The sequence below is a fragment of the Heterodontus francisci genome, chromosome 4 (genome assembly GCF_036365525.1).
Source record: "Heterodontus francisci isolate sHetFra1 chromosome 4, sHetFra1.hap1, whole genome shotgun sequence".
Taxonomy (NCBI): Eukaryota; Metazoa; Chordata; class Chondrichthyes; order Heterodontiformes; family Heterodontidae; genus Heterodontus; species Heterodontus francisci.
In genome coordinates this window covers 134,384,046-134,401,652 of record NC_090374.1, presented here as the reverse complement: position 1 = coordinate 134,401,652, position 17,607 = coordinate 134,384,046, and the positions used below count along the sequence as shown (strand labels likewise).

Sequence of the window (17,607 nt, the reverse complement as noted above, 5' to 3'; positions counted from 1 at the left end):
ATGTCTGGGATCTTTCAAAATGTCATGGGTAATCTGGGCATAACCCAACTAAAATCCTCAGCCTACCAGTCACAATCACAATGGGCTTTGGAACGGTGCCACCATATCCTAAAGACAGTGTTCAGGACATACTGCTATGAGTATCCCCTGACTGTCACAAAGGGCTGGGATTTCTCCTGTTTGCCACCAGGGACTCACCCAATGAGTTGACTGGCTTTAGTCCCTTCGAATTAGTTTATGGATATGGGGTGAGAGGTCCTCTTAAACTAATCAAAGAGAGATTTTTGGGACATGGGGTTGAGTCTTCCATGTTAAACTACATCACCACATTCCGGAGGTTCACGAAAGCCTGTGCAGTGGCTCAGGAACACCTAAACATCTCCCAGATAAATATGCCAAGGCCAGAACATGTATTAGTGCTACTACCAATTCAGGGTGAGCCCCTGAAAGCCCAGTTTCAGTGACCCAGACTGAGTGGCAAAAAGGATTAACCAGGTAAATTATTTAATTGACACCCCAGACTGAAGGAAATAAACAAAGGCTGTGCCACATTAACATGTTAAAACAGTATCACAGCCGGGAAGGGAACAGACAAGTCCAGGTGTCAGACAGTCAGGAAGGAAGGAGACAAAAGGGACAGTGAGCATGAGTTAGAGGAAGGTCTGGGGGATTCCCAAATTGAACCCCTTACTGCCTGGTTAGCCAACACCGAAGTGTTGGGTAACTTAGCCATCACACTCTCGTATTTGAATGTGGAACAGAGAAGCCATAGCAAGGCTGCTCACAACATTTAAAGAAATCTGCAAGGGCACACCAGGGTGCACAACCTTAACCCTACATGATGTGGATGTAGGAGAGATCCCCTCCCATAAAACAATGACTATCGCCTCGGTCCCAACAAACTGGCTGAGGTTCAGGAACAAATACATTATATGCTAGAAAGCAAACTGAGCCCAGCCAGAGCAGCTGGAGTTCCCCAGTTGTGCTAGTGCCCAACCCCAATGGCTCAACAAGGCTCTGCATTGATTACAGGAAGGTTAATGAAGTGACCAGAGCTGATTCCTACCCAATTTCCCACATAGGAGACTGTAGAGATAAGAGTAGGGAATGCCACCTACGTAACCAAAGTAGTCTTGCTGAAAGGATATTGGCAGGTTCCCTTAACACTCCGAGCAAAAGAAATCTCAGCATGGCCCATTCCAGTGCCGAGTGCTGTCTTTTGGATTAAGGAATGCCCCACCCACCTACCAAAGGCTAATGAACCAGGTAGTGGCTGGCCTATCCAACTATGTAGTGTACCTGGATGATTTACTAGTGTACAGTGAGACCTGAGGGGACCACCTAGCCCAATTAGACACGCTCTTTCAAAGGTTACTGTCAGCTAAGCTCGTAGTAAACCTTGCAAAAAGCGAGTTTGTTAAAGCTCAAGTGACCTACTTAGGGCATGTTGTTGGTCAGGGGTGAGTGCTGCCTATGGCAGCAAAAGTACAGGCACTGTTGGATTTTCCCATCCCTATGACAAAAAGGGAAAAGATGCATTTTCTGGGGATGTGTGGGTTTTACCGCAAGTTTGTTCCAAACTTCAGCGCTATTGCTGCCCCACTGACTGACTTAGTGCAGAAAAGGGGCAAGGTAGCATGGTCAGAGAGGTGCCAAACGGCTTTCAAGAGGTTAAAAGCTAAATTAATAAACAAACTGGTTCTGGCAGCTCCCAACTTTAATAAACCCTTTAAAATGACAGTTGATGCTAGTGACCTTGGAGTAGGTGCTGTCCTGCTTCAAGACAATGAGACAGGTATTGAGAGGGTCGTTCTCCAGAAAGTTAAACCGACATCAAAAGAGATAGTCTACTGTGGAAAAAGAAACGCTGGGAATGTTGCTAGCTCTCCAGCACTTTGAAATCTGTGTTCAAAATAGATATAGGGAGATGGTGGTTTATACAGACCATAATCCGTTAATTTTGGAGAAATTCAAAAATCAAAATGCAAGACTATTTCGATGGAGTCTGCTCTTACAACTCTACCATTTTAAAAATTACCCACATTGCAAGAAAAAAACAACGTAGTTGCTGATGCATTGTCCAGGGTCTAACCCAACGCAGAACCTTCCCAGGCAAAACTCCAAAAAAATTAAACCAGAATAGCTGTTGTCAACAATGCCAGCTTCAGCAATTCTAAGATTAATGTGTGAATTTGAGAAGTGAGTGTCTGAGAATGAATGTGTATGTTCTTTTTTTTAACAGCCTTGTACAAAATGTTCCTCCTGTCACGTTTCATTCCATGTGGTGCGGAGGTGTGTCAAATGAGCAATTTTAATTCATCATTTGGAAACTTACATTAAACTTAAAAGAAGGAGGAAAGCTGGAATATTACAGACAACTTTTACAAAGACATTGCCAAAAATGTCCACTTCTATTTGCATTCAAAAATCTTGAACATTCCAAGGCATCAAAAGTGGAGATACATGTCTGATTAGCCTGTACCCAAAACAATGGCTTGCATTATTGATTGAGCTATCTGAGATTGCTTTCATTAGCAAGTCATTCAAAACCATCCTGGGACATTAACATTGAAAGGGGAAACCCCTCCAGGGGAAAACATTAACACCATGAGGACTGAGAGATGGAAATTCCTAAACTTGAATCTCACTAGAAGGTACCAGAGAATACACTGAGACAGTCATGTGACTGTCTGTCCATTACTGTGAAAGCTGGGAGTTTCCCTTGGACAAGCAGACAAGCCAGAGACTCATTCTGTGCAAAAACCAGAAGGGCTGTCTGTGTCTCTCTTTCTCTCTCCAGAAGGCCTGGTGGGGCGTGCAAAGCCTTGCTGCCGACTGCTAGATCCAAGACAAAGACACCAAGAAGGAAGCCCTCTGCTCAACTGTCTCCAAGAACAATTATCAACGCAGAACTTCAGGACCACAAATTCAACCAGAAGACCACTAAAGCTACCAGACCACAGATTGTGTATTATTTTCATTTGTTCTGGACTCTAAACCAGCACAAACCTCATCGCTCTGTATTCTATTTGTGTGTGTGTGTGATTGTCATGTGTGTGGGTGCGTGAAAGTGTAGTGTAATTTTATTATCTTTTATTTAGATCATGTTTAGGCTCTTAAGTACAATAATCTCACCTCTTTCTTGTTTAAATGCAAGAAAACCTGTCCAATTGCTTCTTTTATGATCGCAGCAAAAGTAAAAGGTAAACCACTCACTAAAGTGGTAAGCACATCCACTGCTTAAAAAGGAATAATCCCTGTTGCGGCCAAATAAGAGCAAGGACTAGAAGGGAGCCTTGTAAGCCGTCCTCACCTGATCGTAACGGGTGTGATGGGATACTCACCACTTGCCTGGATGAGTACAGCACCAAAAACACTCGAGAAGCTCGACACCGTCCAGGACAAAGCCGATTTGATTGGCTTCCCATACACCACTGTAAATATTCAATCCCTCCACCACCAGCACTGGAGCAACTCGCCAAGCTCTGCAACACCACCTTCCAAACCCGTGAACTCTACCGCTTTGAAGAACAAGGTCAGCATGCACACGGCATTGCCAGTACCTCCACAAGTTCCCTTTCAAGTCATACAGCATCCTGATTTGGAACTATATCACTGTTCCTTCATTGTTGCTGGGTCAAACTCCTGGAACTCCCTCCTAAACAGCACTGTGGGTGTACCTGCATCACATGGACTGCAGCAGTTGAAGAAGGCGGCTCACCACCACCTCCTTGAGGGCAGTTAGGGATAGTCAATAAATGTTGGCTTTGCCATCAAGCTCAGATCCCATGAATGAATAAAAGAAACTTTTATGAAACCCTGGTTAGGTCGCGGCTGGAGTATTGTGTTCAGTTCTGGACACCGCATTTCAGGAAGGATGTCAGCGCCTTGGAGATAGGACAGAAGAGATTTAGTAGAATGTTACTAGGGATGAGGTATTTCATTAATCTGGAGAGGCTGGGGTTGTTCTCCGTAGAGCAGAGAACATTAAGAGGATAATTGATAGTGGTGTTCAGAATCATTAAGGATTTTGATAGAGTAAATAAGGAGAAACTGTTTCCAGTGGCACAAGGTTCAGTAACCAGAGGACACAAATTCAAGGTGATTGGCAAAAGAGCCAGAGGCAACATAAACATTTTCATTTATGCAACGAGTTGTTGTGATCTGGAGTGCACCGTCTGAAAGGGTGATGGAAGCAGATTCAATAATAACGTTCAAAAGGGAATTAGATAGAGAACGGAAAGAATTTACAAGGCTATGAGCAAAGAGCAGATGCGTGGAACTAATTGGATAGTTCTACCAAAGAACTGGCAGATAAAGCCGGGCTTAGATATAAAATTAAAACCTGACCCGACAACAGCCAACCCAAACCCCACCTGGGCCCAAGTCCTTTAATATTTTTAAATGCCTGACTCGACCCGAAAATATCGAACGTTTCATTGAAACATTAAAAAAAACGTAGATTAAAACGAAAACAATACGAAACGAAACAAAACAGTACAGTCCAGCCTGACCTGACCTGAGCCCAAATGCTGGATGCAGAATACAGACCTGACCCGACCCAAACCAGTCACATATAGTCGGGTTTGGTCAGGTTCGGGTTGGGTAGCCAGGCTTTACCGGCAGAGGCATGATGGCCCGAATGGCCGCCTCCTGTGCTGTATCTTTCTATGATATTAATGGGGAGCTGGGGATGGACCGAGGTACCTGGCCAGGCTGGGGACGTGGAGTCTGGTAGGGCCTCATTCAATATTGTTGGCCTCCCACGTGGAATCATCTGACCAGATCTGCATATTTAAAATGGGACCCTGCGTCCTTCCTGTGGGTGTTCTGCTTGCCTGCTCAAAAGAGCAAGTTAATATGTGGACACATTGGGAAGCAAGCAGGATCAGTGGGGGTAACGGACACCCATTAGTTTATGTGCCCACCCCTCTGGTTTCCATCAGGTCGGGGGAAGTTAAAGTTGGAGCCACGGTTTCAGATAAACCAGTCTGAGGAATAAAGCAACATTCCATGATAGTAGATGAACATCAGCTGTTTTTTTGTGGCTTTATCAGTAAATATTAATGGAAAATAATTCAGTTTCACCTCTTCTGGTGTATGCAAGTGTTTGAAGTGCATTGATCAGCCATAGATGCTAAGATTGGTTTTTAATATTTTGTTCCACACAGAGACAATGGTTTAAAGGCCATTGAAAACCTCATGCAGAAAAAGGGCAAGTTTGACTATATTCTACTGGAAACTACTGGATTGGCTGATCCAGGTAATGGACATTAGAACAAGGATATAGAAGACAACGGCTGATTCAGTTATCACGTCTTCTGTTGGAACCATGACCACTGATTTATTCCCATATTTGCACAGTTGGGTAAAATTGCTTTGCCACGGGACTGTGGTATTTTTAAGTGCCTTCAACATTTATGGTCCATTTCCCTAATTGTTAAAAATTTCACTTTTTGGTCACACCCATTCAGGAGTAGTATCAGCAGAAAAAAAGAACTGCACAGTGTTGTCATAAATTCAGGCTACAGGAAAGGTATTTGTTGCCAAACTTATGAATGTAATTGGAATGCATGAGTTTGGCAGTTATGCTGTTGTGGCACCATTATAGTACTGAAAAAAGATGGAGGAAAATCACATTTCATGCATGACGCTGCTAATGCGCCGTTATTGTGCTGAACACAAATTTCCTGAATCTTTTTAACAATGCTCATCTTAGCTTGTCAAAATCCCTCATTTGCATACCTGTACTTTTGAAGTATACTAAAGTTTCCTGTGTTTACATTGCTCCTGCAACCTTACAGCCAAATCATCCTAACAGCTCTCCCTAATCGAGGGGTTGGTCAGTTGACGAAGCCACCAACTTTACTTATTGATTACAGGCTTCCAAAGATACTTTTTTTTTTTAAACCCTTTTTTTTCTATCACTGACACCTGCATTTCATTTTGCTGGAGTGCCTTCCTCCCTTCCCTGAAAAATAATTTGTGACCCCTTTCCCAACCCCAGAGTCACACTTAGATAGACTTTGGATACGAGGTGACTTTCCCCATGGGCAGACATCTCTATGCCATCATAGTAGAGTAGTAGCTATGGCACTGCGTCACGGTCAGAACAATCAGGCAGCATGGCCCGCCAGGTGCGACACCCACCCACTCTCTGAGGAGCTCTGCATTCGATGACTGCGAATCTCCAATTTGCACGATTTGCATACATGCCCCACTGCCACAATAATTCTGTCCATGGCAATTAAAGTGACAATAACTTTTGATTTTTATGATTTTGGAGCTGTCAGTCATTTGAGGTGTTGGTGAGGGTATCTCTTTCATGGAGCAGCCAAATTCGTTCACTCTGACACAACAAACACAAACAGAGACAGGGACTTAAGATAACTGGATTCCCAGGGGTGCCACAGCATGCACATGGAACTGATGATGCCAACCGAGCAACTGTTGACATGTTAGTAGGAATGGGGTGCCATTCACAAGATATCCAGCCTGTCTATGATACAGGCCAGGCCATGCTCTCACTCGAGGTATCAGAATATAGATTCTGCAGTATTTCCTCATCAACTGCAGCAGCAGCACCTCAGCTTTACCACCTTCTGCTCACCCTCCCAAATGACACCAGAACAGACCCCTTTCACCCAATCAGACTTTGCCATGCAGCATCACTTAAGCGAAGACATCCACCCCGGGTGACTGCTTCCTTTTCAGAAAGATTATTATACCAAAAGTTTAAAAAAAAAGACAAGATGATGTATTCTAAACAAAACATTTTGTATTTGCAGGAAAAAAACCGTACTTTTTCTTATCACCATGCTTCTTCCTCATGCCTAACTGCGCCCATCATTCTCCTATCCTAGCATTGCAACTAGGTGCTCCCTGTAACGAGAGAGGTAGTTGGCGCCACAAGCTGTACAAAGGAGTCTTGAGACTTGAGCCCTTAACTCGTGATGGCTTAGACCTGATAAATTTCAGAAAGCATGTTATGGAAAGATAATGCTGGAATTTATATTTACTCAGTTTCGCATTTATTGTGCAGAGTAGAAGGATTACAAACATGTAGCTCCTCACTCAAAACCTCTCCCAGTCCCAGTGAGTGTCTGCTTATAAGCGCTCAACTAAAACCCCAATTAACACCCTTCACCTGCATATAATCAAACCATTGACACACAATTAACACCTGAGAGGGAATCGCTGCTGGCAGCTTCTTGGAGAGTGCTCCTGGTCAACTTGTTCTCACCCGCCACCATACATAGACACAGTACTCCGAGAGGGACTGCTGGAGTCATGCAGTCCTGGCACGTGCTGCTGCCTGAGAGACAGCAGTATTGGGCAGAATGAGTCCAACCATTACAAATCAACTGAGCCTTGGATCTGCAGCCCCATTGGATGGCTGGTCTAATAGCAGCTGTCAGGTTGGTCAGTGGCCATGGTCTGGAAGTCATAATCAATACTGCGTTCCAATCTGCAGTTCCTAATGGGCAGTCCCATTTTGGCATTGCTCTAATTAGGAACAGAGAGAATCAAGCTTTGAGGTTCTTAATCTTTATGTTAATGCTCCAACCCACAATACCACCAACCTCAGTAAGAGCTTATAGTGGCTACAAACTTGAAACTTGCACCTTTTACTCTGGGAAAAGGGAGAGGGAGTAAAAATTGGGTGAGTCTGATCTATAAATCTATGAAATCACTAGAGCAAGCTATTTTTAATGCACCTTTATGGTTGGGGGGGGGGGGGTGGGGGGGGATTTATTTTTGCAAAACAAGAGCCAGGTTTGTTTTTAAAGTAAAAATATATATTTTGAGATTTTATTGCCATCTTGCTTATTCCTCAAGGAGAACCTGACAAGTGGAAGTTCAGTAAGTAATTGTCATGCTATGGTAAGTTTCCTTAAAATAAAGCACATTGATTTGGATCCCATAGCTTGCAAGTCCCATTTCACAAAATAAGAAAACTATTAAGCTTTTGGAAAAAAATCAATACAGATCATGCAGTCATTAGAGTCTTCGGGCTGTGTTCTATCTCGGATGAGCAAGCATTGTAAAGAGCTGACAGATCTTTCATTGCTGACAGGGAATGACGTGCCAGGTCAGTATCTTGTCAGTTCAGGTAGAAAGGTTTGGACATAAACAAAATGAGTTCAGTTATCAGTGGTGTATTTCCCCCAAGTATTTCATTTTGTCAGCCGGACATATCATTATTCTTCGAAAAATAAAAATACTTTTCATTTATTGTTTGCGGTTTACCAGTAGCTGTCACCTCAGGACATGTCAGAAAATTATGATTCTGAATGTCAATTTTTCTTTGAAAGCTATGCAATTCATTTGGTCTTCATATACTCCATCTAATTTTATAATCCAAAACATTTTATGTTCTTCACTTTTTCCTATACATTGTATGATTTATTCATTTCAGTTGGGAGAAAAAAAACATTTTTTTTTCACAAATGTACATTGTCCTTGAATTCTTTGGATTATTGTCCAGCTGTTTCATGTGAACAAACACTCACCCATACTTCATCTCCTAATCTTCGAAACTCCTTCACTAGTTTCAATATCAACATGAAAATTAGATATTTCAAATAGAACCATGCAGACCAGTGTGAAACACATCATCAATGAGTTTAAAGAGCTATCAAAATGAATGTTTAATTAAATTGCTAATACTGAGTATTAGAGAATACTTGAGTATAGAGAACACTCTACACCTGTTCAGAAATGCTGCCCATCTGCAGAATTTATTTGGAATTCCCATTTTTGTGGAGTGAACATTTTGTTAGAGTCAAAGCTGCTCCATTTGACTGCTGTGACCCAGTCATAAAGGTGACTGACATTTCAAAGTCTGTGAAATAAAATGATCAGTTTCATTAGTTCTCATCTAGGTTGCTAGATGAAGCATCCATCATGTGGGGGTTAAGAGTTAGGATAGCGTTGAGTGTCAGAGATCGTGTCAGCTGTAGCACGGAGCAGATATGTCAGTGAAAACTATAGAGCTGACATTTGTATGTGGACTGTGTGCAGGAATAAAATGTTATAAAGTGTTCATAAAACATTTGTTAAACTGTGTGGAGGATAATCACATTTCTTTCGCTGGTTTTATTTTTACGTCTGGGAAATTTCCAGTTAAATTCAGGGAAAAATCAGTAAAAAGTAACGAGTGGTTAATTTATGATGGATAAAATTCTGTCTGATTGAATAAACAATCATTAAAGCACATGGCAGAGTGATGCAGATTAAACAATCATCTTTCCTAATGTTTGGCTGGCAGAGTACAAAAGCATGCCAAGTGCCATTAGACCTTTGCCTAATTGTCTGCCCGATCTCCAATAATGAGCTTCTAGGAGGATCTCTGGAGGTAGGGGTTACTTGAGAGTTCCTGGCCCAGGCAGAAAATATATTCAATAACTCCTTCCAATGTGAAGATAGCAGTGAAGGGTCTAAGTGTAGACTAAACCTCATGTATAAATTTGTACATGATCTTAAGAAATAGGGGCAGGAGTAGGCCATTCAGTCCCTCGAGCCTATTCAGTAACATCATGGCTGATTTGATTATGGCCTTAATTCCACTTTCCTGCCAGCCCCCATAACCTTTGACTGACTCCCTTTGTAGATCAAAATTTTGAGTATGGATGTTGGTTCAGCCTCAGTAGTGTTATAAGAACTAGAGAGAATTGCATTCTATATTATTTTTGTATCCAAGGAGGTGCAAATTAAATGTTTGAGAGAATTGTTTCAATAAAAGATGATTCTTGGTTTATTCAAATGCTAAGAAAATGTGCGAGGACTTGAGTCACATCCAGTGAACAAATTATAGTAACAAGGATGGTCTGTTTGACCCTGGACTGCATCATGTTACCAGATTTTGTGCATCATTCGGATATACTTTGGCTTGTATGGAATGCAGACTCACTTATGAGATTCGTCCTTGGTGCTGGCACAAGCACAAAAATCATAACGTTTTCTGGGTGAAATAGGAGAAAGATTCAAGTGTTACAAGATAGCCCAGTTAAAAGCATTGTACACTTATTTATTTAACCTTTGCATTGATTATAAAGCAGTCGCTGATGTTTATCTGTGTGAAACTGGTTGTATGATCTGGAAGTCGGCAGGAGATCTGAAATCTCATTAAAAACATTGAAGCCGAGGGATAATTTTATATTACTTTTTGCACCAAGTGCAGTTTAATTCCAGCTTGGTGCCAAACCATGTTTCAAAAAAAAATGCCCAGGTGGCCCATGGAACTTTTCACAGTAAATTTTCAATGCTTTATTGTTGACAGAACCTTTGCTACAGTGCACGTTCTGTCAACACTAAGATCTAACTGAATTGTGAACAAAACTCTCTGCTTTAATAAAAACTGAAAGTGCTGGAAATGCTCAGCAGATCTGGCAGCATATGTGGAGAGAGAAAAACAGAGTTAACGTTTGCAGAATAAAATTCTCTCTATGCTTGCTTCCACACGTGCATGTAGCTCCTTTGTCATCAGCGGGCTGCAATGTAGATGCCAGCAGTGCAGCATGGGTCTATTAGCGGTGTGTGGTGCTGTCTGGGTATCTGCCATTTAATGATACCCCATTACACTCTCTTACTGACCACATCAAGGCATAGAGAAACTCTATATTACAACGTATGAAGCATTTTCTGCAACATTAAGTTTCTGAAAGTAAGTCACTATGTTGTGAAAGTGAACTTAAGCACTGAAAGAATTAGTCAAGATGTGGGACTCGCAAGCTAAATAGTAGGACTGAATGGTTTATATAAAGATAAACCACTGTCAAGTTTGGGGGAGGGTGGTGGGGGGGGGGCTGCATAATTCACTTATCCTTCCAGCTTGTTAATTATGCTTGTCTCATCATTTGATGGTTTACTTGTGGGTAAAGCACTGACACCTACTTATTTATGTGGCTCTTTAATTTTCTCTTTTTTTTCTCCCAAAGATAAATACCTCTTTGTATACATTAGGGAATATTTTCAGGGTTATGCTGCCAGTGCAGAGGATTTCAATGTTGGAAAGTGAACAGTTGACTGTTTGGTAGAAAAGCCCATAAAATTATCAACGTGGTGCCTCGCTAATAGCTAGCATTGGGATCAGAGAGTCTGGGTTTATCTGTTAGTCCCTGTTTCCATCCTGTGCTCAAGTTAATCAGACCCTCTGTGGGGCAGCAGACCTTCGTAAAATGATCCCTAATGTTTAAAGGAATGAGGAGAAAAGGAGAAATTTAAAGAGCCACGTAAATTGTGCCCCTCTTGTGTGCCTCGAGAACTACATTGTTTGAGACAAGTGAACAATGTTATGAAAGTGGTTCTGTTTTTTATTAAAACTATTTTGTGAGGAACTTATAGTCAAACTGAAGAAATGTTGGACCAGTTTTTTTTCCAAGGCGGTCATCAAGAAGACACTGAAAGAACTTGTTTGGTAACAACATTTATTGGTTGTCACATGACTCAAGTTAAAAACCGAACAGAAACCCTGGTAATTTGGGAAGATGTGTGCAGAGAAGTGACACATCAGAAGGTGGACTTTCTGTTTCTGGTTGCACTTTTGAAGTTTTTGGAGTTGGGAATGAACCGTTTAAAAGGGGTTCGAGTTGTCAGGTTTAAAGAAATAAAACTGAAGGACAGAACCCTAAGCTCAGTCCAGCCTGTTCCATCTCTCTTTAAAAAGTCTGCAGAATAAGGAGAGAATTCCCAAGGAAGGAGAGAAGACCACATCCCAGTTCAGCTTTTCAGCATTTCTTTACAGGACCCTGAGAAGTTCACTGTGTCAACTCATCTCATCTGTCTTTGAAGAAAAGCCTGCTAAATTAATTCTCAATGTCACCTGAAAGAAACAGTTCTAAAAGATCCCAGTGACCATCTACGTGTACTCGGAGGCCAGACTGTATGTCGGTTTTGGAACACTACATATCCCATCTGCTGTTTCTTCAAGAATAAGCAAGTATTCAGCACAAGTGTTTTTTTTTCTGTGATAGAACTCTAAACAAAAATCTCTTATTTTTTCGGTTAACCGGTGTATGTGTGTGTGAAGGGCTAAGGTAAAAAGGGAACTTGAAAATTCCAATCTGTGTGTTTATGCTTTACTTCATTACTGTTTAAGACTTGTTTTATAATCTGATAATTTTGTTGCTCATTAAAGAAACCTGATTGGTGTTTTATTCTGGGAAAAATAGAGTATATGATTGACTCGGTAAGTGGGAAAATTTAAATATATGTTGTGATCTGTGAAGAAGTGGGACTAGAATAAACAATGCGCTCCTCCCACCTTGGTCACAACAATAGAAATAGGAAAAAGTAATAATGTTCAAAGTGAGACAGGAGATGGAAAAATATAAAATAATCATTGACCTAATGTAGAAACATTTTGTTACAGTGCAACTGCATTTTATAATTGAAGAAGTAATAATGTTCTGTTGTAACTTAATTCCTTCTTTTCTTCCCACAGGTGCCGTTTCCACCATGTTTTGGGTTGATGCAGAATTAGGGAGTGATGTTTACCTTGATGGTAGGATTTTAAATCATTTCTGCATTTGTTTATTGTGAATAAAATTGAAATAATTTAAGTTTTAGCATGAAGGCTGCAAAAATTTCTCAATAACTTAGTGGTTAAACCTCTGTGTAAGTTGAGTGAGCCCATTCCAAATGGTTTCTTCTTTTCATTGCCATTCTGTTATTCATCATTATCCTGCTGAGACATTGAAAAAAAATTCTAAAGCTCTTAGCATTATCACTGAATTTGCCTATCTTAAAAATATATATTTGTAGTGTAATGAATAGTATGTTGTAGTACTCTGCAGCTAATTCTGGTCTTGCTATGCTGACATTTACATGGCCACTACCAGCGGCCCATCACCTGAAGGCATTGGTAATGGGATTAGCATCAGACAGTTGTTCAGCCTCAGGAGCTTACCAAGCAGAGGGATGGAGTTGTTAGCTAGGGAATGAAGTTTTATTGGGGACTGAAGGCAGTGGTTTCAGTCTTCCCAATATTTAATTGGAGAACATTTCTTCTCATCCAGTACTGGATGTCGGACAAGCAGATTGAAAATTTCGCGATAGTGGAGGAGTCGAAAAAGGTAGTGGTACGGTAGAGCTGGCAAGTCACAAATCAGGGGTGCAATAGAATATTCTCCACTTGCCTGGATAGGTGCAGCTGTGACAGCACTGAGAAAACTCGTCACCATCCAGGAACAGAGAAGTCCGCTTGATCAGTAGCCCGTCCATCATCTTAAACATTCACTATCAACATGCACGATTGCAGTGTGTACTATCTGTAGAATGCACTGCAGCAACTCGCAAAGTCGTCTTCGACAGTATCTCAGACTCTCACCTCCAACATCTAGGGCGGTAGGTATATAGGAACACCATCACCTCCGAGTCTCTCACCATCGCACACCAAATGCAGCTTTTGCTCAAACAACAATGAGATAAATGAGCAGATAATCTGTTTTAGTGGAATTGATTGAGGGATAAATGTTGGACAGGACACCTGGAGTAGGCTGCTGCCATTCTTCGATTAGTGCACTGGGATCTTTTACTTCCGCTTGAGAGGACTTTGGTTTAATGTCTCATTCGGAAGATGGAACCTCCTGCAATGCAACACTCCCTTAGCACTGCAGTGTAGTGTCAGCTGAGACTGTGTGCTCAAGTCTCTGGAGTAGGGCTTGAACCCACAACCTTCAAAGTTGAGGGAAATGACTGAGATTAATGTTTTGATATTTAAATCAACTCTGCTTTATAGTCAAATTTCTGGTCTTTACAGACAAAACACTTTGTTGAAAATTGCATTGCAACAGCAAATATTGTTCTTTTTCCCATTGGGATGTATAGGGACCAGAAAATCGCATTATTCTAAAGAGTTTAGAGTTTATTCTAGTACGATTTTCCTGTGTAAAGCACTTACATGCTTTGCAATGGATTGCATTTTTCCCATTAAATAGACATCAAATACTGACGTGAAAATAATTAAAATATTTATTCCCTATCCTACAGGTATTATTTCTGTTGTTGATGCGAAGTATGGAATGCAGGTAATATTTATTTTTAAATTATTTGAGATTTCTGGGTCATGGGGAATTCAGAAATGTGTGTCTGTTTTGCTACCAATCATTGTTTTTTTATGAAGATTGCAGACTTATAAGTATACAACTCAATGCTTCCAAAATATTGTTACGATGCCTGTGGTAAAATCCAGTTTACTGCTCGCAACAACAGGTGCTTCTCTGAACTTAAGTGAGTTGTTGAACCATAGAGAACAGAAAGGTCTGATGTTCGATTACCAGTCTACGCTGAGTTAGCTGATCTCGGCCAGAGTAATGTTTGCGATGCTACAATTGGCCTCAGTGTCTTTGGGTAAACAAGGCCCTCAAAAACTTTTCAAGTTGAGTGCCAGTTCTATTATCCTTTCTGGCTGTGTGACCTTGGACCCCATGTTGAGCTTTAAACTCTATCTGTAATATGTTACCAATATCACATACTTACACAGCTATAACATGGGCCACTTGTGTCACTATCTCATACATGTCTTCTTCATCTCAAGGCTTTACTTTTTCAACACACCTCCTGCTGGCTTTCTGGCACCACCATATATAAACTTCCATAACATCTAAAACTCCTTTTGCTCCCATCCATCGGGCCTTTGGCTTTAACTGTTTACATTCATATGCAAATTCTTACAGGCATAACAGCAGCCGAATGTGCGGCCCTCAGCACATACCCACTGCTTTTCTGACTCTGCTGTACTCTTTAGGCCCACCCTGCTGCTCCAGTATCCATAGCAGTCTTCAGTTACCACATCCTTGCACTCTGGAGCTCTCGTTCCTAAACTCCTCCACCTTGCCACAACTTGCCCACCATCAAAATCTACCTCTTTGACTGCACTGTCTGTCACCTCACCATTACTTCTCTCCCACTTACTACTTGGCATCATCTGGTCTTATGTAAAGTGGCTTGCGCTGCTTGATGTGTGAAAGGCATGATATAAATACAAGTTTTTGCTTCTCGAGAGGAAAATCTTCTGTGGTTCGAATTCATGATCTCTATCCAGTGAAACCTGATCGTTTGTGTGTGTGTGTATGTGCGTGCGCACACAACTGTATACACGTCAAGTGAAGATAAGACCACATTCAGCTGTTGATACCCCCTAGTTTGGCTGACATGAATTATGCTTATTCGTGCTTGTGGAAATGTGTCCCAACGAACGCTCCATGCCTTCCATGGAGGAGGTCAGAGAAAAACATGGATGAAAGATCCTTGCCTTTGTGCCATTTTTAACATTATATAAATGCGAAAATTGATATGACCTGTTTACCTTTGTTATGGAATTTCACTCTAAACTGAAGCCCTACACTGTTATACTTGTAGTTGCCAGTGATGCCTAGACATGGTAGTTTCTGCTTAGCACATTATCCCTTTGTCACTCTAATTCCCTGTCAAAATGCAAAGTTTGCATTGCATGCAGTTTCATACTGTAGCCACTGGGTGGCTCTGTATCAGTTTTACCTCCTCGAAATCCTTTGTGGCGGACATCTCGATAAAAATGAGTTTTGATTCTTTTTCTGGTACTGTAATTCTTTTTTGAATCTGAATGCCATCATATTCCCAATGCCCGACCTGTAGTAAGCTTCCCAAAGCCGAACGCCCTTCTGGGGGTGCAGACTGCACTGCTAGCTGCTTCCAGCATGGTTCATGCAGTACACCAGCTTGAGAAGGGCCCTCGCAAGGGCTTCCTCTGCAAGCACTGGAACCAACAGAACTGGCGAGATCATGAAGTTACACAGCTATACTGGCTGATGTGATGTGATGCCCATTTTCCACTTTTTGGCTACGCAGGTCCATTCAATAAATTTGCATATCACTCAACATAAATCAAGCATTCAGCTGCAAGATGAGCCCTTCACCAGTGCTGTTTAAAGGGCCAGTCAACAAGTTGCAGGTGAGTTGCCTTTTGGTTTACTTGCTAAGGCTATGTTTGTGGAAGAACCTTGCTTTGTGTTTGGAGTTGTTTTTTGAGAGCTGTTGCATACAGTCAGAGGACGAAGGAATATCTGATCCATGGTGGCAGTGCTGTTTGTCTGCAACATGATCAGGAAATGGGTTGAGGATGCAGAGAGGGGAAGCTCCGTGAGGAGAGGGGAGGAGAAGGATGGTTCTGCAAAGAATGCCCTACGCACCAAGGGCTTTTTGAGAGCATTTCTCATAACTATACCTTACCCAGGAGTAATGCCTGAGGCGAATCAGGTTCTAAAAGGAGGTGGTCACTGAACTGTGCCACCTCCTGGAGCCTCACAGCAGTGGCCTCAAGGTCACCATCACCTTCAATTTTTATACCTCCCAGTCCTTCCAGATGGGAGTGGAATTTGTCAGCAACATTTCCCAGTATTCCTTCCATCACAGCATCCGGGAGTTTACAGAGGTCATCCACTCCAGACAAGGACAGTTCATTGTCTTTTCGCTGAGGAGGGACAAAGAGCACATGGCTTTGCCAGGATAGCAGGATTCCCGAAGGTGCAGGGTGTCATCGACTGCACGTGTATGGCTCTGTGAGCTGTTCTTGTCAATGGGGAGAGGTTTAGGAACCGCAAAAGCTTCTATTCCATAAACGTGAAGTTGGTATTCAACTTAGGGGGAAGGAGGAGGAGAAGGAACAAGAAGAGGCAGGAATGAGGCATCCTGGATTCCTTGTAACTTGACGGGCTGTGAGAGCGTGGATTATCAGGCTCCAATTTAAGTGAAACAGCTTTCCTACACCTTTGGTATCCACCATTGCCCACCGTACATCCATCTGAGATCCCCCATCGCAGCGTCCCCTTGGCCAACATCCAACCATGAAAGCCAACAGCAAAAATCTTTCCATAACATGTTTATCCAACAACACACCCAAACATGCAAATAGAAATTAAGTATTCACCTTTGTGAATTCTGTTGGTGCCTGTTTTGCGGGTGTCCTAGCCTGTCCTAGCACTATGTGCAGTTCTACTCCAGTGACTGCAGCATGACTGATGGAAGGCTGCTGACTTTCACTGGGGCTTTCATGGGGAAGACGGTGGCGTAGTGGTCATGTCACGGAACTAGTAATCCAGAGGCCCAGGCCAATGCCTTATGGACATGGATCCAAGGTAGCCAGTGCAATTGAAATTCAAAGTCTAGAATTGAAAGCTCTTCTCCGTAAAGGTGCCAAGAAACGATCATCGATTGTCGTAAAAACCCATCGAGTTCACTGATGTCCTTTTAGGGAAGGAAATCTGCCTTCCTTACCTGGTCTGGCCTACATGTGACTCCAGACCCACAGCAATGTGGTTGACTCTTAACTGCCCTCTGAAATGGCCTAACAAGCCACTCAGTTGTGAAGGGTAATTAGGGATGGGCAGCAAATACTGGCCTTGCCAGTGCCGCCTACATTCCATGAAAGAATTTTTTTTTAAACTGCAAATGGCCTTGTAGGACATGCTCAAGCAGCTTTGGACCTTTGTGGGTCCGACTTCGGACAGCACCACCTTCGTATGGGCAGCAGTCTGGGTTGGCTGGCTGACAGACAACAGCAAGGACACTGGCAGAATGGCGGTGGTGGGAGCATGAATGCTGTCATTCTGAGAGGACAGGATATTT

The 17,607-nt window shown here is 42.1% G+C and overlaps 1 protein-coding gene across 7 annotated transcripts in view; it reads left to right on the top strand.

The window, feature by feature from the left end:
• cbwd (COBW domain containing) overlaps positions 1-17,607 on the top strand; it is a 108,094-nt gene that overhangs the window by 25,026 nt on the left and 65,461 nt on the right. For all 7 annotated transcript variants that reach the window (XM_068030187.1, XM_068030186.1, XM_068030182.1 and 4 more), the window contains 3 exons: positions 5,172-5,263; positions 12,446-12,505; positions 13,993-14,030. In XM_068030187.1, coding sequence (XP_067886288.1) covers positions 5,172-5,263; positions 12,446-12,505; positions 13,993-14,030 — 190 coding nt within the window. The remainder of the gene's footprint in view (positions 1-5,171; positions 5,264-12,445; positions 12,506-13,992; positions 14,031-17,607) is intronic.